We start from the raw sequence: 25965 nt of genomic DNA, 5'->3' as shown, positions 1-25965 counted from the left end.
CTGCCATGGCAGGAAAGAGTACTGGGGTCAAATGACCCCAGCAAGAAGTTCATCTAACCTCCTCTTAAACACCCCCAGGGTAGGAGCCTGCGCCACTTCTCTTGGAAGCTGGTTCCAGACCCTAGCCGCCCTAACTGTGAAGTAGCGCCTCCTGATATCTAACCTAAACCTACCCTCTGTCAGCTTGTGACCGTTATTCCTGGTCACTCCTGGCAGTGGTCAGGGAAACAGTGACTACCCCAATGCCTGCTGATCCCCCCTGACTAGTTTATTAGAGGCCACAAGATCCCCCCTCAGCCTTCTCTTTTGGAGGCTGAACAGGTTCAGGTCCCGCAGCCTGTCCTCATAGGGCCTGCCCTGCTGTCCCCTGATCATACGAGTGGCCCTCCTCTGGACCCTCTCCATGCTGTAGACATCCCTCTTGAAGTGTGGCGCCCAGAACTGGACGCAATACTCCAGCTGCGGCCTGACCAGTGCTGCATAGAGGGGGAGGATCACCTCCTTGGACCTGCTCGAGATGCATCTGTGGATGCATGCCAACGTGCGGTTGGCCTTCCTGACTGCCTCCCCACACTGCCGGCCCATGTTCATCTTGGAGTCAATGATAACCCCCAGATCCCTTTTCGCCTCCGTGCTGACAAGAGGGGAGTTCCCCAGCCTGTAGGTATGGTGCCGGTTGTTCCTCCCGAGGTGCATCACCTTGCACTTGTCTGTGTTGAAGCCCATCCTATTCTCGTCCGCCCACCCTTGTAACCTGTCTAGGTCTGATTGTAGCCTGTTGCATCCTTCCAATGTGCCCACGTCCCCCCACATCTTAGTGTCATCAGCAAATTTGAACAGGGTGCTTTTTACCCCCTCATCCAAATCACTGACGAAGATGTTGAACAGTGCGGGCCCGAGGACCGAGCCCTGCGGAACCCCACTGCCCACGTCCTTCCAGGTTGAGAAGGACCCATCCACTACCACTCTCTGGGTGCGGCCCTCCAGCCAGTTGGCGACCCATTTGACTGTGTGGCAAATGCCAAAGCGGGCTGGGAGGTGGTGTACTACAGCTGCCAGGTTAGGTTGCCTAGCTCCACATCAGCTCACAAGATAGGAGTAGAATTTCCATAACAGCAGCAGTGATATGAAAGGGTTCTGTGACTTTACGAAGTTTGAAAACCACTACATTAAAAAAAAAAAAACTTGTTCAGAAAGGCATTAACTTTCATAGACAACAACCTATGTAGTCTGATGCAACATGAACTTCTGATGAAGTAGACTGTTACCTATGAAAGCTCATTCCTCCTTGAACCAGCTGGCCTATAAAATGCCACCTTGCTTTACTTTCTGCTCATCTTCAGACTAACATGGCTAACCACCTCTGTCCTGGTATGTTTAATGTACATTAACACTACACAATAATCTCTTCCATAAAAGTTCAGTGTTCAGATACTTACAAGAAGTTAACAATCTTATGAAAAGTTTGGTTTAATAGTAGTTCTTCATTTAAGAGTTTCCAACTCCATCCAAGAGCAGCTTGTAAAAGTTACCACGTACCGGAAATATTTACAAGTAGTGATTTTAAACATCATTCACCAGGTCTATACACTAGATGTATATCTGACCTGAAATGTTTTTTTTTTTAAATCAGCATTCAGTGTGCTAAAAAATTCAGATAGAAAATAAATTTCAAATCAAACTGACCTGGCACTATATTGATAGCCTACAACTCACAGGAACTGCTAGCAACAAAAATGAACTGGGATACAGAGACTATATCAGAGAAGCCAGCAATAAAATGTTCCATCTATGATAAAAGAATGGCATTTACTTTCAGGCTTACTGTAATTTTAGATTTGACACTAAGAATAAGAAAAACTAGCAATCTTTTCTTTATTTGTTGGGATGGAACAAGACGAAAGAATATAAGCATGAAAAAATAAAATGCATTATCTGACACTTTCAAGGAAACTAGATGGGTGACATTTTCAGAAAAGCACTGATCTCCTGTAAACAATATATATATGAATGCAGTCAGAAGATTTGGCACACATAGCTAAATATATACCTGGAGGTGGCACAGGGCCCCAGGGTCCTGATCCTGGCACATGGAGCCTGGATAGAGGCAGCACAGTCTGGACAGAGGCACACAGACCCAACCTGGTGCACAGGGTCTTATCCGGCTCACAGACTGGCTGTGCCACTCATTTGGGCTGCGGAGCCAAAAGACTGAGCACCTGTCTTGCACAGGTAGTGGCATTATTTCCATAGGCAGAAGAACACTCCAAGACTGTCAAGCAAATCTCTTCCATGAGCAATTTATGAGTTCTTACATTTTAAACAGATTCCATTTACATAACCAGCTGAAGCTAATCTTGAGTAAATGGTACACAAGAAAATTATTCCTCTTGCATCTACAACCTATCTGAGTTCTTTTTTGTATGGAACAGACAGTATGCAGCATACCAGAATTTTTTCAGTATTGAGTGAAACCAGAGATTCACAGGATGGAGACCCTCTAAGTTCACAGTCTGATTCATGGAAGTGGAAAAATGGCGAGTCTGCAAAAACAAACATTTTAAATTATTGCCAGGTGGTCTACTAGGAATTTTACATTTCAGTAGGGGTGTTAAATGCGATACCAGATCACCTGTCCTCATGCCAATCCTACATTTCAGCAATCTCTCCACTGAACACTTCATAGATTTCATAGACATTAGGGCTGGAAGGGACCTCGGGAGATCATCGAGTCCAGCCCCCTGCCCAAAGGGCAGGAAGTCAGCTGGGGTCATAGGATCCCAGCAAGATAAGCAGCCAATTTACATCATTTAGAATAGTCATATGCTGTTTTTGCTCTGTACATAATGATTGGCCAGGAGTGAGGGCAGATAGTGCAATACCTGACACAGTCTCATAAAAGCACAGGGGTGACTGATGCCTCCTGAGTCGGGGGGGGGGGGGGCACAGTTTGGAGGCGATCCAGAAGCCCCATATCCACTCCTATACTTCTGTGCCGCAGCTTAGTACTCCCCACTCACCCAACACGCCGCCAGCCCGCATGGCAAAAAAACTGCCCTGTCCTGAGTGGTGTCGAGTCAGGGGCCAATCTAGGGGGGGCATGTGCCTCACGCCATGCCCTTCCTACCAGTCTCCTGTGTAAAAGCATTTTATTGCTCCTCCTGTTGTCTTCACCAGTACATGCGCACAAAAATAAAAAGCCATAATTTACTCCCCTTTCTCAGAATTAAGTGAAAGCAAGAGGGACAAAACAAGTAGAAGGAAAAGAAAAAAAGGGAGGAACTTTCAAAGTATATGGAAAGAGCAGAAGTACAACATCACAGCTGGGCGCCCAGGGTAGCTCCCATATACACAGCACAGCTTGCAGTTACATAGCTGCAGCAGCCTGCCCTCCCCCCCACAAAAAAAAGTCAGCACCTGGGACAACTGGCCCGGTCATCACCCTAGCTATATCACTGCTGATCTGATTCACAAATGGCAACATGTTTTGGTGTTAGACTATTTGGCCCTGGCTCTTTGACAGGTGACTAAGAATACTGTGCAATCTCATCTCATAACAGGGAAACCCAGAGTCATTCATCACCAACTGGAAGGACCATTCCCAGCCCTTGTGTAGAACTCATTTCTGATAAGCATACTAGCAAGTATCGTACAAGACTTCAGAAGGACAAAAGAGGAAGATTAAGGAAAGAAAAGAAAACATGGTAAAAATAAGGGATGGCATACAAACATGAAAAGTAACACTACACCACAGTGAAAATTCTACAACTCTAACAGGAATAGCAATCCAAAAATAGGACAACTGAACAACTGTATGCAAATGTGGTAAAGGAAAGGAGTTTGAAGAAAAGGGAAGAGAAAGTAGAACTGCCTAGTAGATGTCAATTAATACAAAGCATAATATAGTTTTAATGACAACAGTTAGCAGGAGTGATAGGCAAAAAATTATGAACTAATAACCTCCACCGTTTGGAAAGACTGGAGAAGGGAAACGAGAAAAGAAAGGATAAGATGGCATCTTCACATCAGCAATAATCAAAATTAACCCCTTTCTTACGTACTGTAAAGTGCAGGAATTTAAAGGCATCAGTGAAAATGCAAAAAAAAATCTGTTGAAATAAATATGCAACAAGGTGGCTTTAAGTTGTTGCTTGTCTTTGTTAATACATTTAGTAAGAACTGCGTTTGTGCCATGTATCTTGGTTATACGAGGCAAACAGAAGTGGTATACAGCTAAGTAATTTCCCATTTCTGCTTAAGAATGAATTGAAGATTGACTACAAGGAAAACTATTTATAAAGCATAAGTTGAAAGAGATTTTAACATGCAGTTTCTATAAACAGAAAAAAGATCAGGTTCTAATTCAGCCACAGCAAAGTTAGCAGGAGGTTCTCAAAATGCCACTGAGAAGCACAAGATTCACAGATTTTAAGGCTAGAAGGGACAACGATGTTTCAATTTCACCTTGTACTTTTAAAAAAAAAAAAAAAAGAAGCCATAGATTGTTTACCTTCTAAATCTTGCATCATGCACAATCTGCCTGAAGAGGCAAAGGGGGTAACTACATTACACCAGAAGTATTTACTATACAAATAAGCACCACTGCAGCTATTAGAAGTTGGATGACAGTTCTTTGGGTGAAGATATCAGGCATGAACAAAGGAAAAGTCACAGATACTACCTGCTACAAATAATGGGGGTAGAGAGGAAAAAGGACACTTAAAAATCATGGTTTGACTCTCAAGATTCTTAGAACTACCAAGCTACAATATTCCTGGGGGACTTCACTACTATATCTGTACTTTAATAAACACAGCCAAACTTGCTTCAAATTGTTGCCTAGGTTAGGCAGATGACAAGGTTATGAAACAAAAGTGGAGAATCCAAACAGAGGAGAAGTCATCCAGGACCTACAATATAGAGAGGAATTGACTGAGAATGAAAACAATAGGGTAGGTTGAGAAAACAAGATTCTCTTTAGCCTTTTGACAGTTTTTCCACTATTGATACCTGTAACCAGGGCCACCCAGGGGCAAGGGGGTGGAAATCGGGGCAACCACCCCAGGCCCTACACCTTGGGGGACCCTGTGGTCAGTGTAGCGTAGGCTCCACCATGGCCACCACTGCCAAGTGCAACTGGCTCTGCCAGTTCCGGGCACACGCTACCCCGCTTGCTGCTCCAGGCCCCTCACAGGCTGATGTGCCCCAAGCCTCCCACACTCCTAGGGATGGCTCTGCCTGTAACTGTAGGATTTATTAACAGCTGGGAAACATGTGTGCAGGTATTTTAGAATATGCTCAGACATCGTTCTGTAGTTTGGTTAGTAAAAGAAAAGAAAAAATCACTGTATTATTGCCATCACATGGTAGAAAGGCCTTCTATTTTTGTTAGTTAACCCTTAACTATAATTTTTATACTTTCTGTTTTATACAGCATGTTTCCTACAAGCTACCTCCAACCAATCACTAAATCAGCATCTTCCAAACACATCTTCCTCCAAAGAATCCTAAGCAAGTCTGCCACCATTCAAGCACTGATAATGCTGGGGGGATGGGGTGGGGGAGGAACAGACAGAAGTGGCAGATCCTTCAGGTAACTGCCTGGTTCCAGGTTTACACATTCCTAAATATAGCTGCAGCCCCATGCCAAAGACAGTGAAAAGGATAATTTGTCAACCTGCCTCATATCATAGAATCATAGAAAATGAGGGCTGGAAGGGACCTCAAGAGGTCCCCTAGTCCAGTGTTTCTCAATCTGTGGGTCACAAGAATATATGAAAGAGTTGTGAACAAACTTTAAAAATGGATTCTCCTTTAAAGAAGTAAAATGTGGGAAACCAGGGCTTTTCCTTTGCAGGCTGGCAGAATTCTAGCCTTTGAGGGGCTGCTTGGGGGCCCCCTTGCCCCACACACTGGGGGACTGGGGCCTAGGAGCAGTGGGTTGGGAGTCAGTGGCACTGCATCAGGTCTGGCCACTGATGTTTGCAAATGGGTCCCAGTACAAAAAAGGTTGAGAATCATGGCCCTAGTCCAACCCTGGCTTAATGCAGGGCCATCCCCAACAATATCATCTGAACCAAGAAAATCACACAGAACCCCCCTAGCAGTTGCCATCCAGCAGCCAAAGTAAAACAGCAGAAGCAATGGCAAGCTAGGATCCCTAAAAAAACCCAGAGTGACAGAGTGACTCTTGTGCTGTGGGAATTCCCACCGCTGCTTGCTTTGGCTCACCTGCCTCAGCTGCAAACAGACAGAAACAGAAAAGCCTAGCTAAACTGAAAGAGAGGCCAGCTAATATTCTACTGGCCCTACCAGTGGGGTTGAAAGGGACCTCAGGAGACCACCTAGTCCAAGGGTGGCCAACCCACAGCTCCGGAGCCACATGTGGCTCTTCAGAAGTTAATATGCATCTCCTTGAATCTTTGCACAAGCACATGGTGACCAACATCCACAACCATTACATCATGTCACGCAACTGCTCGCAGTGAGCACATTACTCAGTTTGCACTTGGAAGTTTGGACTCTGGAGCCACAAGTTGGCCACCCCGATCTAGTGCAACCACCCTCATCCCCAACCAGACCAACCCAGAACTAGATAGACCATCCCAAAACCATCCCCAACTAAATCTTCTCAGCCAAGGCTTTGTCTACCTGGGTCTTAAAAACCTCCAAGGATGGAGACCCACAACCTCTCTAGGTAACCTGTTCCTGTGCTTTACTACACTGCTTGTGAGACAGTTTTCCCTAATATATAACCTTAAATTCCCTTGCTACAACCTGAGCCCATTGCTCCTTGCTCCATCACCAACCCCCACTGTGAATGGTGCACCTCCATCCTCTCTGGAGCCTTCGGGCAGCTCTTTCTCCCTCACTGGAGCAAGGGGCAGCTTCTTGCACTGGCCCAGGCCAGCATGTGTGCGTCTGTGTGTGGGGGGGGGGGGGGGAGAAGGGGGATACGTATGTGCCCCTGAGTGTCTGCGTGCCTGAGTGGGGTGAGGGCCGTGGGAGTGTGTATGTGGATGCATATGTGCCTGTGTGTGTCTGGGGGGCGTGTAGCTGGGGAGCGGCCGGGCGGCCCCGAGCGCGCTGCTCCAAGCCCGGGGATCGCCAAGGGAGAAGTCCGCCCGTATTCCCGCCCCGGCCCGGCCCCGCTCACCGCCACCCTCAGCCGACTGCGGCTCGCGCCAGTCTCCGGCCGCCGGCTGCGCGCAGCCCCCCACCGGGCCCGGGCCGTGCCGCTGCCTCTGCAGCTCCTGCTTGAGCAGCGCCAGCGCCGGATACTGCTCGCTGAGGCTGGGCGCAAGCACCAGCGCCAGCGCCACACGCGCCGCCCACGTCAACAGCACCAGCAGCGGCAACCCAGCGCAGCAACTGCAGCCGGTGGCAGGTGCCATCTTGGCCCATGCGCATGCGCGCCCCCTCCCGCCCGCGTCTGCGCCGAGCGCCACCTGGAGGCCCCGCCCCTCCTGGTCACGTAGTTCCCCAGGAGGAGACTCCACCTAGTGCGCGCGGGAGGGAAACTACGACTCCCAAGCGGCACCGCGGCCAAGCCCCAACCCCCTTTTGAGCCCGGAAGTCAGCCTGCCATCCAGTCAGGAAAGGGGCTTGCGTTGCCCTGGGAGCTGCCTCGAGCTTGGGATGGTGGGGTCCGACAGCTGTGGTGGTTACCGGTGCGTGGAGTGCAGCGACGAGGCCTCAGAGCTGTACAGGGACTATCAGCGCGGGGTGCTGCGCCTCAGCATTTGCGTGAGTCGGGGGCGGGGCTGGGGGAATGGGCGGGGCTTGGAGGCAAAGCTCCTGTGGCTCTCCATTCCCCACTTCTCCGGTCCGGGCGCGTCCATTCCGCGGGTGGGGGAAGTATGCGTTACGTCTTGGCCCGCCTCAGCGCTGGGGCTGTTCCATCTCCCGCCTTCTCCAGGGGTTCCAACCCAAGCATAGGGCCTCCCCGCCTTCCTGTGACTGGGGGGGGGGGAGTGAGGAGTGATGCATTGTGGGATGCCTGGAGGACTGGGGGGAGGAATGATGCACTGTGGAGTGCTTAGAGGACTGTCCATCCCCCACGTGCACCCATAACACTGACCCACTTCTCAGTGGACAGTTCAGAATAGTCCTTGATTTTCTGGGTCCCGTTTTGAGCTGCTTCAGGTGGAATTTGTCCGTCCTAGGGACAAATCAGCCTGTGCAGAGCCCTGCCCCCGTACACCCCAAACACGAAGAAGCCAGTGGCAGATTAGAGGGGAATAATCACTTCCCTTGACCTGTTGGCAGCACGCCTACAAATGCAGCCCAGTATGCCGTTAGCCTTTTCGGCAACAAGTGTTCATATTTGGCTTCTTGTCCATTGTAATCCCCAGGTCCTTTCCTGCAGAGCTGCTGCCCAGCCAGTCAGCCCCCAGCTTGTACATGGGATTGTTCTGTCCTAAGACCAGGACTTGGTACTTGTCTTTGAACTTCATGAGATTCCTTTCGGCCCAATCCTCCAATTTGTCTAGGTCACTCTGAATCCCAGCCCCACCCCCTCCAGTTTGGCATCATCTCCAAGCTGGCTGAGAGTGCACTCTATGCTATTTTCCAGGTAGTTGATGAAGTCATTGAACAAAACTGGCCCCAGGACCAGCCCCTGGGGTACTCGGCTTGATACTGGCTGTCAGGTAGACATTGAGCCATTGATAACTAGGGCTGTGTGAAACTTCAGCAGCCATTTCGTTTTGGAGGTGTTTCGGTGCCCAAAACACTGAATCCGAAATAAAACGGAAGACTCCGAAAGTAAACAAAACCATCCGAAATGTTTCGGAAAATTTTGGAGTTTCAGAGCCGGGCTCACAGGGAAACAAAACTAAGAAGAGTGAGGGGGAAGAGGTGAGGGAAGACTGTTCGGACATTGACATCTGTAGCTGGCTAGTGTCTGTGATCTGTCCTTGAGGTTCCTTCCAATCCCAGTGCTCTGAGGGAGGGATGGCAGCCTGCTGTCATCCTGCACTCCAGTCAGGAGGAGTCTGGCACAGCCCCGCAGCCCCCCCAGGGCACGCGGGCCCCCAGATCTGCATGCAGGATGATGGCATGCTGCCACTGCTATCTGGGGCCAGAGGCAGCACCAGTCTTCCTGGTGCTTGGTGCAGGCTGTGCCAGTCCCAGCCGGCAGCAGCAGCCTGCTGTCATCCCACACACGGATCCGGGGGCCTGTACTCCCCAGGAGGAGTCTGGCTTATCCCCCGCAGCCCTCCCGGGGGGTGCAGGCCCCAGATCTGCATGTGGGATGACAGAAGGCTGCCACTGCTGGCAAGTGATATGAGTTTTGCTTTGAACAGTTTGAGGTGCAGTTTCACATAAACCCCTGCACCTATCTCCTTGAAAATTGGCAGGCTTCATTCCTTCAGAATTCCTACCATACCTGCAATTTGCATCTGAATCAGACGAGACATGACAAAGTTATGGGCATTTTAGTGATTCACCATTGTAGCCTATACCTGAATCACCAAAACGGCATCAAAATTCTGAAACAGATTTGGCCGAATCAAAATGGAACAGTGAGCCGAAACACTGAAACAAATCACTGTCCCTCCAAAATGGCTGAATCCGAAAACAAATCAAAACATAGCCATTTTGCACAGCCCTATTGATTATTACTCCCTGAGCCTGGTGCTCCAGCCGGTTTTCTATCCACCTTACAGACCATTCATCCAGCCTGTACTTCCTTAGCTTGCCTGCAGCAACATTGTGGGAGACCATAGCAAAAGCCTTGCTAACATCAAGGTACACCACATCCACAGGTTCCCACACATACGCAGGAATATTCCTTGGAATATACGTGCCTCCCCCATTTCAGTGGAGTAAGCCTGTCAGCACTAAACATTTCTCTAAATGCCATATTTAGTTTGCCATGGTAAAAATAATTTTCACCTGACACAAGAGTAACAAAGACAGCAGAGGCTTATTTTCCGTTCTGTATAATTGGAAGAAGCTAGTGGATAATAGGGCTGTGCAAAATTTTGCCCAACGTTTTTTTTTTTAAAGCTGTTTTGAGCCTGAAACAGCAAAATCGAAACAAAACAAAAGGCTTTGAAACAACTTTTAAATGAAACAAGGGCACTCAAAATGTTTTGAGTTTCGAAGCTTGGCTTACTTGGCTTTAATGCCGGTCTCGGGTGGCAGTGGCGGCCTCCTCTCATCTGAGACACAAATCTGGAGGCCCGCACCCCCGGCATATATTAATTAATGATGGAGTGACGCCTACACATCCAACATGGGTGCTGGACTCCACCCAGGGGTACAAACCCCCCAGATCTGTGCACCAGATGAGAGGAGGCTGCCACTGCTGCCTGGGACCAGCAGTAGCAGCAGTCTTCCCCGGGGCTGGGTGCAGGCTGTGCCCACCACTAATCCCAGGTGGTAGAGACAGCCTCTGCTCATCTCGTTCACAGATCCTGGGGCTTGCACCCCCGGGAGGGCTGCTGGGCTGTGCCAGACTCCTCCCGGGGGTGCAAGTCCCCAGATCTGCTGCTAAAGGAGAGGAGGCAGCCGCTGCCGGCAAGTGTCAAGAGTTTTGCTTTGAACAGTTTGAGGTACAGTTTCCCAGAAACCTCTGCACCTGTCTCCTTGAGACTTGGCAGGCTTCATGTCCTCAGAAGGGGCTATCATCAATGCAATTTTCAACCAAATCAGGTAAGAAATGTTTAGGCATTTTTGTGATTTCCCCATTATAGCCTGTGGGCGAAATGTTGAAATGGTGAAACCATTTTAATGAAACAAAACAGAACAGTGCTTCAAAATGAAACGACAAAAGAAAGAACTGGCCCTTCGAAACAGCAAAATGGAAGTCGAAACAAAATAGTGCTGTTTCACACAGCCCTAGTGGATAACAGTACTTTATATTTCAAGGAAATTATGTAAAACTAATCCAGCTTATTACCAGCCTTTGAAGATGGTTGTACATTTAAAATAAAAATTGAAGTTGAGCAGATAACTTTTTTTTCAAATTTCAAAGTTGATTAAGGACAAATATAAAAGATAGTGATGTTCTGTGAAGCAAATCTAATGAAGACTGCTTGGATTCAGTGATGTTAAGATTGTAGTTTTCTCAGGCATGTTAAGTATATTGCATGACTGCAGATTGTAGATTCAATTGACTGTGTGGAGATGCAATTATATCAGGAAAATTAACTAAGGGGCTTCAGTATTTCATTTCCCCTTGGGTAGCTTGATAAAAATCTTAAAAACCCAGTGTATAAGTAGTTTCTTACAGCTTAACTGTTCTTACAGATGTACAAGCAGTAGTGCTGTCAACATTTGTAGAGTTGCATCATTCTAATTAAATTTAAAATCTATGTTGTTAAATTAGGGTAGGTGTATTAAACTGAATTAGCTTTATTTAAATAGATTTAACTTAGTACATGCTCCAGCTGCAAACTTGTTTACCTCAGGGTTAGATTAGCAGCAGTTATTTTGGTATTAGTACCAGAAAAAGCCAACAGACTAAGAAAATACTGCCTCTTGGAAATCTTTAACTGATAATCATAACATAGACTCATTTTGCCTGCAAACCTGAGTTGAGTACAGAGAGTTTGTGCAGACCGAGCCACTGACAGAATAGCAGCAAAGGACTTCGTCTCAATACAGTTCAAACCTCAAGTAGTCTAACTGAAAAATAAGATTCATTAGGAATGAAAGAAGTTCTTATATTTACAGGATGGTGGAGAGGAAGTGATGAGTTTCTGTAGCTAGGACTTGAAAACTAGTCTGTCAGCATTGTCAAAGTTCCTGGGCATGATGGCATTTTTTTCCTCGCTAATCCTAATTCTGACATGTTATATTCCTAGTTGTGCTTGGTAATGTCAAATTGGAACACTTAATTTGATACCATGTTGGATGTGTAGGCATCACTCCATCATTAATTAATATATGCTGCTCACACAAAGGCTTTGCTAAAGCAGCAGCCAGTGTAGGCTTCACCAGCAAATCTGACCAATGCATTAACTCACATAAACAAAATTTGTGAGCCAGATGTGCATTTCTACCAAGAGATGGGAAGGGGAGATGGCTGTGCAAGGTAGGATAATCCAGTGCCGGGATGATAACAGTCTGGAACAGTCTGCCAGCGGAGGTGGTTCAAGCACTGAACACCTTCAAGAGTAAATTGGATGCTTATCTTGCTGGGATCCTATGACCCCAGCTGAGTTCCTGCCTTTTGGGCAGGGGGCTGGACTCGATGATCTCTCAAGGTCCCTTCCAGCCCTGATGTCTATGAAATCTATGATAAGGCTGGAATGGGGACACCCAGGGCAGAATGCAAAACAAGCTGCTGGTACAGGATGGTTGAGGCATTCATGTAATTTGTTTTGATCATTTTATAAAAGAAGAATTGGAAAGCAGGGCAACTTTTGTAGTGGCCTGAGGGAGACTCTGTGGTGTTGTGCCAACTAAATTGTGACAGGTACAAATGCTTTAACTCCTGAGCTGATGTACTTGTTAAACCAAAACATGTTAGGGCCGTGCTTGTAGACAGTAAACCTAGCCAAATCCTTGCCACCAAACTGAACCTGTGGTCATTCTTTGAGACAAAATTAGGGTTAGGATCTCCTGGCTGTGACTTTGGCTAATACTGCAGTTCCTGAGACTTCAACACTGATGAGGATAACAGCAAAGACGACACTGATAACCCCAGACAACAGGTTGATTCATACTTTTTGTTCGTAGCCTGCAAAAACTGGAAAGTAGAAAATCCACAGTTGTAATCAAAACTACTGTTTACGTATGTATATTCCCAGCAGCCATCTTGCAGGATGAGCTGGGATTCTGCATACCTGGGCTGGGTAGGATGCAATTGCCTGGTGTTTCTAAACTCTGTTTTAAAAGCTCTTAAACTACGTGTGCAAGTTGTTAGCCAGCTGCATGCTGCTTGTATCCTGGATGCAGACTGTCAGTTGGTTGACCTTGTGTGGAGTCTTTCTGTACTCCCTTATTTTGGCTCTGTCATCTTCTGTCTCTCATTCCAAATGGAGAAGCCTTTTTTTAGCTGTCCAGCTGATTCCAGGCTTTAACAGTCAGAGGTGGGGATTTCTAAAGCTAGTTTTGTGCACATAAATAAAGGGTAGGGCCACATTGTATATTCCACAGTCAAGCAGCTACTGTGTTCAAAGGCAAGTCCTCTTGTTTCTCTCTCCAGAGCTTTTTGTGAAGAAATTTGTAAAAAAATTTGGAGTTTTCTTGTGCTATATCAGCCTGAAACCTCAGCATATGTAAATTACTGCCTTTCAGAAGATGTTTTCACAATTCTCCTTTAGAAAAATGAAGCGAGATGTTGCCTTTTAATTATAACAGTAATCTCTTCCACAGTAGATTTTATGCTCTATTAAATGTTCCAGGTTTAGTCTTCAATTAATTGTATCCTTTCTTCCATCTCTGACTTTAATTTCAAGCCTATAAAGCTGCTGGTTAATTGAGTCAATTTTTGAGTCCATTACCTCTAGCTCTTTCATGATTCATATTTTCTTATATCAGTTTCTTCTCTGCTTCAAAATGTGGTTCCTCCAAAATGTGGTTCCTCTAGAACAGCGGTACCCGCAGGTGCCATGGCCTACCTCAAGGTTTATTCAGGTGCCCGCATGCATTTTCACAATCAGTAAAAACCATTATTACAACAAAAATTGCTGTCACTGCTGATTGGACTCAGAACAGCAACACTTTAAATTTTTTTTCACAGGCTGTACACAATGGCTGCCAAAATGAGACTGGGTCACTCTGACTGATGCAGTGATGGAGTGGCACACTCCCTCCCCAAGTGAAACTATGTGCATGCTCGTAGCCAGGATTCTAAATTTTAATATTTGTATTGGTGCCTGCTGCTTTTTCTTTTAAATTTGAATGTGCCCTTGGGTACATAAACATTGGGAACCCCTGCTCTAGAGCTAAGCCAAAATAAGCTGGTTGACTCTGTGACCAGACAGCTGGCAAATACTGTGCCATGTTTAACATTAAGCTTCCTGTCTAGATGCATGTGCATCTATCTTCATTTATATTCCAGTGATTTTGGAGTTAAGTTGCTGGTGACCTTAGCTATTTTTTTAAATCTCACATCTTCCAACAGTAACATAGTTATAAAGGGAAACAAAGAAACTAAGTATGGACACCCAGGAATCCTTACCAGGCCACAAGGATCTTGTTTTATCCTACAGTTTTGTTTGTGGGCATGATGTCTCGTGCCACATTTTGACTGACTGAACGTTTCTTGTCTACCAGCAAAGACGACGTGTCTTGTACGTAAATCTGTTTCCAAAAGTAAAGCTGGGAATGTATTACTAAAATACAATCTCTACCTTTATCTTCAGATTCATATCAACTTCTTAGGCATAAACCAGGAGGGGTTGGGGTGGGAGGAATAATGTGGAAAATGAGTTGGGGAGGAGAGGGAAAGTAATCTCCCTCATGAGTGCAGCGACTGTGTTGAACTAAACAAAGAAGAACAGATTATTTTTCTAAGTAGACTTTGTTTGCTTACCTTTTTTTATTTGTTAATTTTAGAAATCCTGCCAGAAACCTGTGGACAAGTATATTGAGTACGACCCTGTAATCATCCTGATTAATGCCATTTTATGCAAAGCACAGGCTTACAGACACATTCTGTTCAATACGAAGATAAATGTAAGTTGCTGGATTTTTTCTTCCTCTTCTTTTGTTTTCAGATGTGCAAGTCATACAATAAGTTGTTGGGAATCATGATGAAAATGAGATTTGGTGGCTATTCTGAGTTTATTTGCCTTTCTCCTTCCTTTTCATAAGTAAGGAAATGTAATTAGAATCTTGTTTTCAGTTCTAATTAAGAGTCTAATGTTGTAAATTAATTATGTGGAATCCAGAATTCTGTAGCTGTTATGAGTTCTATGGTCTGGATAAAATTAAGCAAAAGCAGCTGCCTGCCATAAGATATATTGGAGATACTCCTAACTCCCATTGGTTGAGAGAGGGTCTGTAAGTTGCCAACTCACAACTTAAAATTCCACTTGAAAACATTGTCCTTTATAATATTGATATTGAACTGATTTTTTTTAAACAATGCTAACATTACTATACTAGAATACTTGGTACCAGTATTGACTTTTTGCAGACCTTCTCCCTTGTAGTAAAGCATATCACAAAAATTATTATTTTGGATAAAGATAATAATAGCTCATGGGGATCATTGATGCATAAATTCTCTGCAGAAGTTGCTAAAACTTCCAAGCCATGACTGTGTCCTTAGCACTACTGAGGGTATAGTGTAGCTTAAAGCATGTGCCTTTATCTGACAGTTGAAGTTCTTAGTTTCTTTTGTGCTTCAGAGAGAAAACACAATAGGAAACTTAGGAAGTCAAGCTTGGGTAACTAAGTTGTGGTCTCAGGCTTAGTCTGTGCTAACACTTCTGCCATAGTCTGCTGCTGCATGTGTACATCCCAGAGTACTTGGTGGTTCTACTCAGCAGCTGTGCGACCAGAGCACAAAATACATCCTGAACATAGTATGGTAGACAGCAGAAGGTGTTGGAGTGTCTCTTCTAATGTTTCTCAAATCTTTTTAGACTCAAGGCACCTCTCCATGATTTTTTTTAATTGAGTGGCACTCATTTCAAACCTAAATCTATTGAAGTGCTCACCTCCTTCTAGAGGGGACAGAGTAGGAGTAGGGCAGTGGTCAGGCAAGGAAGAGCTTGAGTTTGCACTTACCTCCTTATAACTTGTGGCATCCTTCAAGAGATCTTGCTGCATCCCAGTGTTCCCTGGCACCCTGGTTGAGAATCACTGGTTTATGCATGTCTTCTGCTGACCACTGTACTGCAGCAGAAGCCTTGCATGACTCAGCAGAGGCAGTTTAACTTCACCAGTGGAAAAAAGAGTTCTGCCACCACAGAAGAGTTTTGAGAGTCAGTGCATTTGGTAGTGGAGACTGTCTCAGTAAGTAATCTTGGACTGATAGTTTCCAGATGAGTGAGAGGGCTGAGGGAGGAAAGGCAGTATAGCTTAAGCAATAATGTTAGGTCTTGGCAATTTTTTGCCACTTTAGCTCCATCAGTCAGGAGTATGGTGAGTGATCTGTGACAGAGACCGCCCTGTTGGATAAAACATCTGCAGATGTATTGACACTAGCAGAACTGTGCTTTTGCTTGTTCACTTTATCTGAGAGAGGGGACAGTAGTAAAGCACAATTTTGCTGATATATGTTGGATCTACATTAAAAGCTTTTGACCAGTGTGGTGTATTGGTCTAAATATGCTAGCGGAGTTTACCACAGGTAGACATGGCTTAAGACTTTTGAGAGATCTAAGACAACTACAGCTGAGGACAGACTAATGATGCCTCACTTGAGGCTTCTGGAAGGGCTTGTCTGCATACTGAAATTGCACTGTTCCAACTTGCACTGGTTCATCTAAGCCAATTTAAATTCCGTGCATGGACTCATATGACTTAAACCTTAACAATTGAAAGATAAATTGATAATTTACAGCTTCAAGCCAAAAGTATATAATTATCATAGAAGTAGGGTCGGAAGGGACCTTGTAGATCTTCAAGTCTGACCCCCTGCCTGGACAGGAGAAAAACTGGACTCAAATGACTCCAGCCAGGTAGGCATCAAGTCTCTTCTTAAAGACCCCCAGGGTAGGAGCCAGCACCACTTCCCTAGGAAGTTGGTTCCAGCTCCTAGCTGCCCTAACTGTGAAGTAGTTCTTGCGGATGTCTAATCTAAACCTACTCTCCAACAACTTGTGGCCATTATTCCTTGTTATGCCAGGGGGCGCTAGGGGAAACAGTGTCTCTCCCAAACCCTTCTGGTCCCCCCTAGTGAGTTTATGGACAGTCACCAGGTCCCCCCTCAGCCTTCTCTTGTGAAGGCTGAACAGGTTTAGGTCCTGCAATCTTTCATTGTAGGGTCTGCCCTGTAGTCCCCGGATCATGTGGGTGGCCCTCCTCTGGACCCTTTCAGTGTTGTCCACATCCCTCCTGAAATGGGTCGCACAGAACTGGATGCAGTCCTCCAGCTGTGGCCTGACCAGTGTCGCATAGAGGGGGAGGATCACCTCCTTGGCTCTGCTTGAGATGCACCTGTGGATGCACGACAAGGTCCGGTTAACCCTGCCAACCGTGACCTCGCATTGTCGGCCCATGTTCATCTTGGAGTCGGTAATGACTCCAAGATCCCTTTCTGCCTCCGTGCTCTCAAGAAGGGAGTTTCCCATTCTATAAGTGTGCTGCTGGTTTCTACTGCCCAAGTGCAGCACCCTGAACTTGTCAGTATTGAAACGCATCCTGTTTATGTTAGCCCACCCCTGTAACTTATCCAGATCTTGCTGCAATCTTTCCCTCCCTACTAGCGTGCTCACTTCACCCCAAATTTTGGTATCGTCAGTCGTCAGCGAATTTAAAACAATTGGTTTTTAAAGGCTGTAAAAAAATCTATGCATACAAGTCTCACTGATTATTATTTTATTTTTATTTTTTAACTGCATCAGCATGAGCGTCACACAATAAATTATGATGGTGCTACTTTATGTGTAGACCAGGCCTAAGGAGGAGTTGTTTGTGTGCCACTGGTTACCATCCCCGTATTAGAATTCAGGACATTTTTCTTTACAAATGTAGACTGCTTTTAAGAAATTGCCTGATTTCACGTTGCTAAAGTCTGCTACAAATAAGAAACAGATCTGCAGGGCTTCAATTTTTGTTACTACTTACCATAGCAAGGACATCATTATTTGAAATCCTGTTGTATTAGATATTGTGCAAACAAATCAGAAAATGTGGTTCCTGCCCCAAAGAACATACGCTTGTCTTCTGATATCATATCTCCATAGTATTTTCTCTTTCAGTTTCAAAATAATATGAAGTCCTTTAAAGCTTGAAACTAAAGTGTATCCCATCTAAATCCCTGTCTAAACCCAAGATCTCCTCTTTTAATTCATGTCATGATTACAAACCCTCTGAATTGTTTTTGGTTCTGGGAGGGAAGGCTCCTATAGCAGCAACTTTATGTGATGTCCAAAAAAAGGATCATGGAAGTGTGGCCTCTTTGATCAAGGCTCTCTTCGTCACATGCCTTCCAAATTACACATGCTCATTTTTTCCAACAAAATGTTTATTCCTAGAAGTATTTCAAATGATATGAAACTGTAAGTGAATTAAACTTTCCCTCCCATAACCCCTCCATCACTAATGTGTCACCAATGGGGATCCATGCCCTAGATTTCAGTGACTGGCCCTGCCTCTGAATTCCAAGCCCCTCTACAAGCCCCGTGAGCCACACAACATGGGCCTGGAGGCCAGATGCAGCCTGTGGGTCATAAATTTGACACCATTGATTTAAGTAAATTCCAGATGAAAAAACATTTTCCAACAATAAGCAAGCCAGAAAAAAAAAAAGAAGAAAAAACAACCACTTGATATTTGGGTCCCTGATTGTATCCCCATCACTGACAATTAGAAAAGTCAACCTTATTCATAAAACAGGAAAGTTTAATATGGAAACATACTAATAATGGACCTCTTATGCTTTTCTTCAATACAGTTTTTCAGGGGATATTTTAAGATATGCCAGAGACCAAATTATATTTGCGTTGATCCCCTTTTCTCCCTTCCAAACATGCTTAGGCTATGTATACACTTGAAAGGGTTGATTAGTTGCTATGTCAATAGTAGCAAACACCCATGGTGAAAATGAAGTTTGTGAAGGTATAAACCAATTAAACCAGTTCCCTCAGCTGAAAAACTGCATTTACTGTAGGCTTCCTTTAGGGATGACTATATAAGTTAGGAGTATGTTTGTTTGTTTTTAACACCTAACAATGCCAGTAAAATTCGCTTTTGCAAATCAGACCTTTTATATCTTCTTTGCCCAAATCTGCTCATGCACTTCCCAAACCTCTGATTTTTCTGTAATATTAAGTAGGCTAACTTGTTTAAAATAGTGTATGCTAATGTAGTAGACCCAAACAAGCCATCTGCTTATGCCCAAAGCAAAAATGATAACGTTGCAGGTGCTAAGCATCTTTCAAATTAAATGCTTAATGCTGATTCTGTCAATGATCTTTTATGTACCAGATTCATGGGAAGCTCTGCATATTTTGTTTGCTTTGTGAAGCTTATGTCAGGTGGCTACAGCTACAGGATTCAAGCCAAAACATAGATCCTGATGACTTAATCAGATATGCCAAGGAATGGGACTTTTATAGAATGTTTGGAATAGCTGTTTTAGGTAAGAATTGTGATTTACTTCATATAACTATCAACTGGTCTTTTAGCCAGTCCTTAGTTTTTATTGAATCTTGATCTTTTCTAACTAAATGCATTGAAGAAATTACAAGTAACAATTGATGTCATGTCCTTCCCAAAGGAGGTGGTTTAGTGATTTCTGTGTATACAGTCTAAAGCAGTTTTGTAGCTTTTCAGCGGGAGATGGCATTATGTACTTCATTTTTATGTTATTTCCTATTTCTCTTCAGTGCCAGTTCTGACTGAAATTACCTTATGATGAGGAGTCTACTGAACTCAAGGAGGTGGCCAGCCAATTTCACAGGCAGATCCCAGAGCCAGCCACCATTTTTGCAAGCTGAGCATGCCCCCTCCCAACCTGCCTCTGGCTGAGAGGCCCCAGCAGTCTTGCCCCTCCTTGGAGATTACTATATGGCCCAAAACTGCAGCTTAATTACCCTGATTAAGCCCTGGAAAGCCATTAATCTATGTATTAGTAAGCATGGTAATTAATCAGGGTAATTAAGCCACAGTTTCAGACCATCCCCAAGCAGTGGGCTCTGCTTTCTGCAGAGTGCTTTCGGTGGCCTCACTGAAAAAATACCCAAACTAACTTACTGGCAAGCAGAAAAGCCCTGCAGTCTTGGAGCACAAGGGGGAGGGCAAATGGGGAAGACAGGGCAGGGAGCTGGGGAGAACACCTGCTGCAGGGCACTTCCATGTGTCCTCCCCAGTGGATGGCTTGGCTGGGCTGTTCCACCTGCTGCCAGCACAGCACAGCCTGCAGACACGTGGGTTCTGCCTCTGGTTTAGCAGCCCTATGCCCCGCTGGACCCAGGTATCACACTCAGCATGGGCTGGAGGCCCTGGCAGCTCCTCCTGCATCACCCTGGCTGCCTCATTCTCTACCTGCTGCTGTGCCTCTAGGTACTACTAACTGAAAGCAAACTAGGAACTGGAATGCTGGTGCTTTGCCCTTGCCCCAGGTCCCGCTGCAGTGTGGGGGGATGCAGCAGGTCCTTCCTGCTGCTCGTCTTGGGTTGATTGAAGACAGGCCTCTGCTGCTCCGCGCCCCACTCCATGCTGCCGCTGCCCTGACCTGGCTGTCAGATTCTTGGTAGTGCTGCCACGCCCTGCAGCCAGCTTCATCCATGCCCTGCCCCACCTCTGCACCTCCTGTTGTAAGCGGCTCTGCCCCACTGCCCCCTTCACCCTCTTCCCCATACTCCAAGACTGCAGGGCTTCTCTGCTTGCTGGTAGGTTTTTGTTCTTTTCAGTGAGCCCCTGTTTATTTTTGAAGCCTGTACTTTTCTGTGGAGCCTGCCTGAATTTGCAGTTTCCACTAAAATCGTACAGTTGCGATTTTTGTAAGTCCCTAATTATGACAAAACACTTATATCAGTGTTAGGTATCAAACCATCAGAAGATGGCAGTATTGAGAATGTTTGGTCTGAATTGCTATCTATTTATATGGTTTTGATTATAAGTAGTAACAGGTAGATGCACCTTAGCCAAGAGACTGGCACCCAGAGTACTAACAGCATGCTGAATTTTTATGTGAGAAAAATTGGCTGGTTAAGAAAAATGTTTTGTCATGTGCTTTGAATCTTATTTACATGGCTTCTAGTGGTCTTTCAGCATGTTAGAGCACCATCCATCGAAAAATACTCCTCTTAGACCTAACCTGTTTCAGAATAGCTCTGTCAGTTGTTACAGTTTCCTGTTTTGTCACATTCTAGAATCATGAGAAATGTTAGGGAAATGTTTTATCAGTTCTCTTTTGCTAGCTTGTTTAAAATGGCATTGAGAAAAGGCTAGAGTCACACCTCGTGCATGGCTGAATACTTATTCTTTTGCTGCAGAGGCAGCTAGCAGATGGAGGCATGAGTTTATTGTGTACTGATTAACTGAAAAGTTTATTATTCCTAGAGGAGAGATGACAGTGAGGATGCTGCTGATGAAAATAAACAGTAAACAGGAAAAGCTATACTAGCTTCTGAGCCATAAATAAATAATCTTTTAAAAGCAAACATTTTGCCAAAGAGCCAGTGGCAAAACTAGTTTGGAAGAAATGTTATTTCCAAGTTTCAAAAATTATATTTAAAACACTTGAAGGTGAAAAATGGATCTTTATTTGTTAAAAAGTATATTCAAATATTTTGTGGTACCCCTGTCTAATTTGGACCCATCCATTAGAACGATAAATAATTCCCATTGTTTTGCTTCACACTTTCAGGTCTTTGGGGTAGCAACACCAAAAAACCCATAACTTGAATTAATCCTTTGTCCTCATCCTCCAGTAAGTGTTTCCGTAGATAGGTTCATGTAAATGAAGCTCAGGTCTTTACTATTATCATCTTACTTTTCCATTATCAGGTTTTCATAAAATTATGATAAAATTGCCTGAGCTCATGTTTTCAGCAGCAGTTCCTCCCTTGCTGTCATTGGGAAACTGTTCTTACAGTGAGTTACTCCATATCTTACTAGCATAGGAAAGACTTGGTAGTCTAGCAGTGGTTTTGAGCCTTCACTAATCTTCCATAGAATATCAGTATTGGTGGCTTTGGCCCACAGCTTAAAGACTAAATGAAAAAATAGTCTTTGGGGGAAAAAAGGTAGAAACAGAGGAAATTTTTCACATGGTAGTTTTCCTGCGATATGGATTTGTCATAAACATCCTAGATAAGTGGCTGGATCCTTTGAATAAGATTGGACTGGATTTGTTTATGGGAGTAGTAATTTAGCAAGGTAACTATTACTAATAAAGATAAAGTGGAGGAGGACATCGTGTTCATGATTCATCTATAACATTTTATTAAAATAATAAAAAACTCATTTGTAGTTGGTATTTATTACACCAAGATTAATTAGGAAAGAATTTGATTTGATGCTTCATGCTATTATTTTCTTCTCCTCTCCGTTGTCCACTCAGAGCAAACTGCATTTTTGGTTGGCATTTTTACTGCCCTATGGGTAGCCAGGGCTGAGATGCTGAAAACAAAGTCTGACTTCATCTTACTTCTGAAAGCCCTGCTGTTGTCTAGTTATGGAAAACTTCTGCTGATTCCAGCTGTTATTTGGGAACATGACTACACTCCTTCGTGTCTCCATCTCATAAAAGTATTTGTACTGACATCTAACTCGCAAGCAATTAGAGGTATTTTGCTTTTGTTGTGTTAACGTTTGCAACAGAGATATTACACTATTACAACGTGTTATTTTAGAATATCTTTTCAGTAATGCTTTTAAAAATCAGATATTAAAGAGATTCTTACGTGTGATTGCAACAGTCCTTAGCTTAGAATTATCACATTGGGCCTTTCATCACGGAACTGAAAACATTAATGAAAAAAAAACAACCTTATCTTGCAATCATAGTTTTGAAACTAAAAAGAGATCCATCAGTTACATGTTTTGAAGCAACTCAACATTGGTTACTAGAACATTAAAGTATAATTAATCATTTGTGTGGGGATTTTTTTTTGTAACTACAATTTGAAAATTATATATTGACTTAGAAAATATTCTTAAGCTATGCATAGACTGTTTAGACAGACTTTTTCTGTGCAGCTCTTCAAGTGTATATATTGATATAAATCCACAAACAATTACCATGAACTTTTAAAAGGGTTTGGTCCAAACTGTTTATACCAGTGATGCTAAACCTCCAGCCTCTGAGCCAGATCTGGCTTGTAGAGCTATGTTATCCAACCTGTAGAGCTCCCCATGGATCCAGAAATTTGGTGGCAGTAGAGCAGTGGCAATTAATACTGCCACCATTCCCCTGTTGTCAAATTTCTAAGCATGTGGGGCTTGGGCCACAGATGCAATCTGGCATGGGCAGGGTTTAATACACCCTGTCAAGTTGGGGCTGCACACCAGGCCAGACCTGCATACCAGATTGGGCCTGCAGATCAACCCCACACCCCTCATCTAGCTCACAGAGAAAAAAGGTTCTGCACCACTGGTTTATATTGGGAGAGTAAATACATTATTGGAAAAATTAAGCATTTTGTTCTGTTTTCTTTTGCAGTTACATTGAACTTAAGCCGAAAGTTTGCTTTGTTGGCCATCCTGAGTGGATTGCTTTTCGAAAGTGGTGTTGTCTATTTGTTCCAGAGAACGGGACTGAATGTTTGAAAAAGCAGCCCAGCATCCACGTGCTTAATCTTCAGTTATTTTGAAGGTCTAAATTAAAATCAACATGGTTATTATTCTCAAAGGATTACCTTCCTCCAGCAGACCCAAATCATTGCTTTTATAATGTGATAAAGAAAATAGTTGGGTAACAAAACATTTCCATTGCCAGCAGTTGGCTGGAAACAGTTCTGGAATTTTTAGTTTTAATTCCTCACACAAATACAGCTTTTGTATGTGCTAAACCATAAAACTTGAGTCTGGACTTTTGTTTTTTCATTAGAAATATGAATATGCCAGCATGCTAATAGCTTTATTGATCTGGCAGTAATGCAAAAATGTACACTAAAAATGCTGGCATTACCCAACACTAATAACTATTTCATTTTTGCCAAAAGAGGTAGATGAATTGTTCCCGTAAGAGGGGAAGAAAAAAGTAAGCAATAAAATGAAGGGAAGACTAGACCAATATTTTAGAACAAATTGATTTTGAGAAAAAGAGAAATGAATTGACTAAAATGGACTACTGGATTGGACTATTCTGCAGTACAGAATTAAGGTTGGAAGGGACCTCAAAAGACTTTTTAATCCAACCTGGGAATCATACCTGTGACCTTGGTATGACTAGCACCATCCTCTAACCAGCTGAGCTAAACAGCTACAATGCAATATACATGCAATGGTAGGACTAAGCTGTAGTCTCAGGGGTGTTGAGGGATGAGTCCAAAGTAATAAAGGAATTTAGGGGTGAACTGGTAAAGAGTTTCTTAGCCAATACTGATAGATGATTATTAACCAGCCATATTGGATGATACCAATCTGATAACCAATTTACAGGAATGTAGCCAGGCAGCATGGATCCCTGCAGATAAGTCTGTGGGCAGGAAGGGGCGTGGGGGTATAATTCGAGGCCCCCATGGTAAGGGAGGGAGTGGGGCAGGACTGGGGCTAAGGGTGCTGTCCAGCCAGGGTGGTGAATGGGACAGGGCCATTGGTAGCTTGTCCAGGGGATCAGCATTCTGGCACTTAAATGGCAGCGGTGGCACTTGAACTAAAACTCATTGAATGAGCTTTAGTTCAAGTGCTCCGTCACCATTTTTAAGCGTGGGGACGTTTTTAATTGGAACCAAGCAGGGCAGGCATGGATACAGGCTGTTCACTGTGGGGTCAGGGCTCTCCGCCCTACTGCCTTTGCCCCAGGGGCCCTGCTCTGGCTGTGTACTCCCTGCCCACCAAGTAGCAGGAGGCACAACTTATCACTCCCACTGCTGCCATTCAGGCAGGCGACACATGGCCAGCACAGGGCTCCAAAGGGAAAGGCAGCAGGGTGGAGAGCCCCAAGCCTGCAGCAAACAGCCTGCATCTGCCTCATGCACGCGCAGCTCTGTCCGGCACCGGCACCGGCCCTGGCTCCCATTCACTGGCCTGGCTGGGCAGCATCCCCAGCTACTGGCCCCTGTCCCTACCCTACTCCCTATCTCACCATGGGTGCCTTGATCTGCCCCCCACACCCCTTCCCTCCCCTATGCCCCTTCCTCTCTACAGACTTACCTATATGGAGCTGCTCTCCACGCTCCCCAGCTGCATTTCTGGCCACATGCATGCATGAGGCTGTGCATATGCACACAGCGTCCAGACCGCTGTCCAGGAGACATATTATATTTATCAGCCAATAACCACTAATGTAAATTTTCCTTTTATTGGTGCCAATCTGATATGCAACTGATATATCGGTGCACCTATAAAGGAATTATTTTTGAAGTAATTGCTTAGAAGCAGAGTTTTAGTTGGTTACATTTTGGTTTGGTTTCATGTCTCAAAATCTGCTTCCTTCCCTCTATTCTGAAAATTGAAAAGAAAGAATGGAAGGAATTCACATCAGACTCAGTGGTGCTCTTGCTCCCAGTGTCTTTCTGACTGCTATCAGGACAGGTTTGCATTATTCCTCCTCACACAGCCCTCCCCTGGGAGCTGGCTTAACAGAACCAGCTGACTAGTTTAAGGCTGCTCAGCCATGTTCTTTAATGGGGCAACATAATTTGCGAGAGAAAATAGCTGTTTGCTTGTAATTGCTAAGTTAAAGAAGCTTTTAGGAATGTATGACTGAAATGGGGCTTGCAGGGCCATCGTGTTCAGTTCCCTGGGATTATAGGCAATTACTAACCGAAGGAATGCCTAAAATCACCACTTCCAACCTTGACCTATAGCCTTTAGGAGCAATATAAAGAATATGAAAAACACCATATAAAATGCCATAGGTAAAAATGAGGGCACTTGTGGCAGTTGTCTCCATTTTTACCCTAGAAATAAAGGGATATGAAGCAAATTGCAAATTGGCAGAATCCACTTTGCCTGAGGCAGTCAACTTCTTTGGAGACAGACACCTCCCTGGGCAACAATCGGCCTGCAGGCCTTGCTGCAGAGGAGAAGGTTAGCATGGCTCCAGTTGGTCCTGGATTGTATGAATTTGCTTCTGTTCTTTAAGCTGACTCCCATCAGGCAACGGGATGATGGGCTGCTTCTAAAACTTAGCTTCACTGCTAGAGAGGTGGTTTTCAGTCACAGGTTGCACGGGGGAAATCACTGACTCCTCCTCTGGCCCTGGTTTTGGTGGGA

General features: G+C 44.6%; 2 protein-coding genes across 3 annotated transcripts in view; one reads left to right on the top strand and one right to left on the bottom strand.

Moving 5' to 3' along the window:
- The window catches only part of TTC13 (tetratricopeptide repeat domain 13), a 70764-nt gene extending 63364 nt beyond the window's left edge, over positions 1-7400 (bottom strand). For both annotated transcript variants that reach the window (XM_090043710.1, XM_090043719.1), the window contains exons 1-2: positions 7157-7400; positions 2449-2543 (exon numbers count right to left, since the gene is read on the bottom strand). In XM_090043710.1, coding sequence (XP_089899836.1) covers positions 2449-2543; positions 7157-7394 — 333 coding nt within the window. In that variant the 5' untranslated portion in view covers positions 7395-7400. The remainder of the gene's footprint in view (positions 1-2448; positions 2544-7156) is intronic.
- Positions 7401-7552: 152 nt separating this feature from the next.
- On the top strand, positions 7553-24032 carry ARV1 (ARV1 fatty acid homeostasis modulator). The gene is made up of 5 exons (XM_090043695.1): positions 7553-7746; positions 14518-14637; positions 19063-19216; positions 22145-22369; positions 23246-24032. The coding sequence occupies exons 1-5, from the start codon at positions 7639-7641 to the stop codon at positions 23350-23352; spliced, it is 714 nt and encodes a 237-aa protein (XP_089899821.1). The 5' UTR covers positions 7553-7638; the 3' UTR covers positions 23353-24032.
- The last annotated feature ends 1933 nt before the right edge of the window (positions 24033-25965 follow it).

Source organism: Crocodylus siamensis, chromosome 1 (genome assembly GCF_052110815.1).
Source record: "Crocodylus siamensis isolate JL-2025a chromosome 1, ASM5211081v1, whole genome shotgun sequence".
Lineage (NCBI taxonomy): Eukaryota > Metazoa > Chordata > Crocodylia > Crocodylidae > Crocodylus > Crocodylus siamensis.
This window is presented reverse-complemented; position numbering and strand designations above follow the sequence as displayed.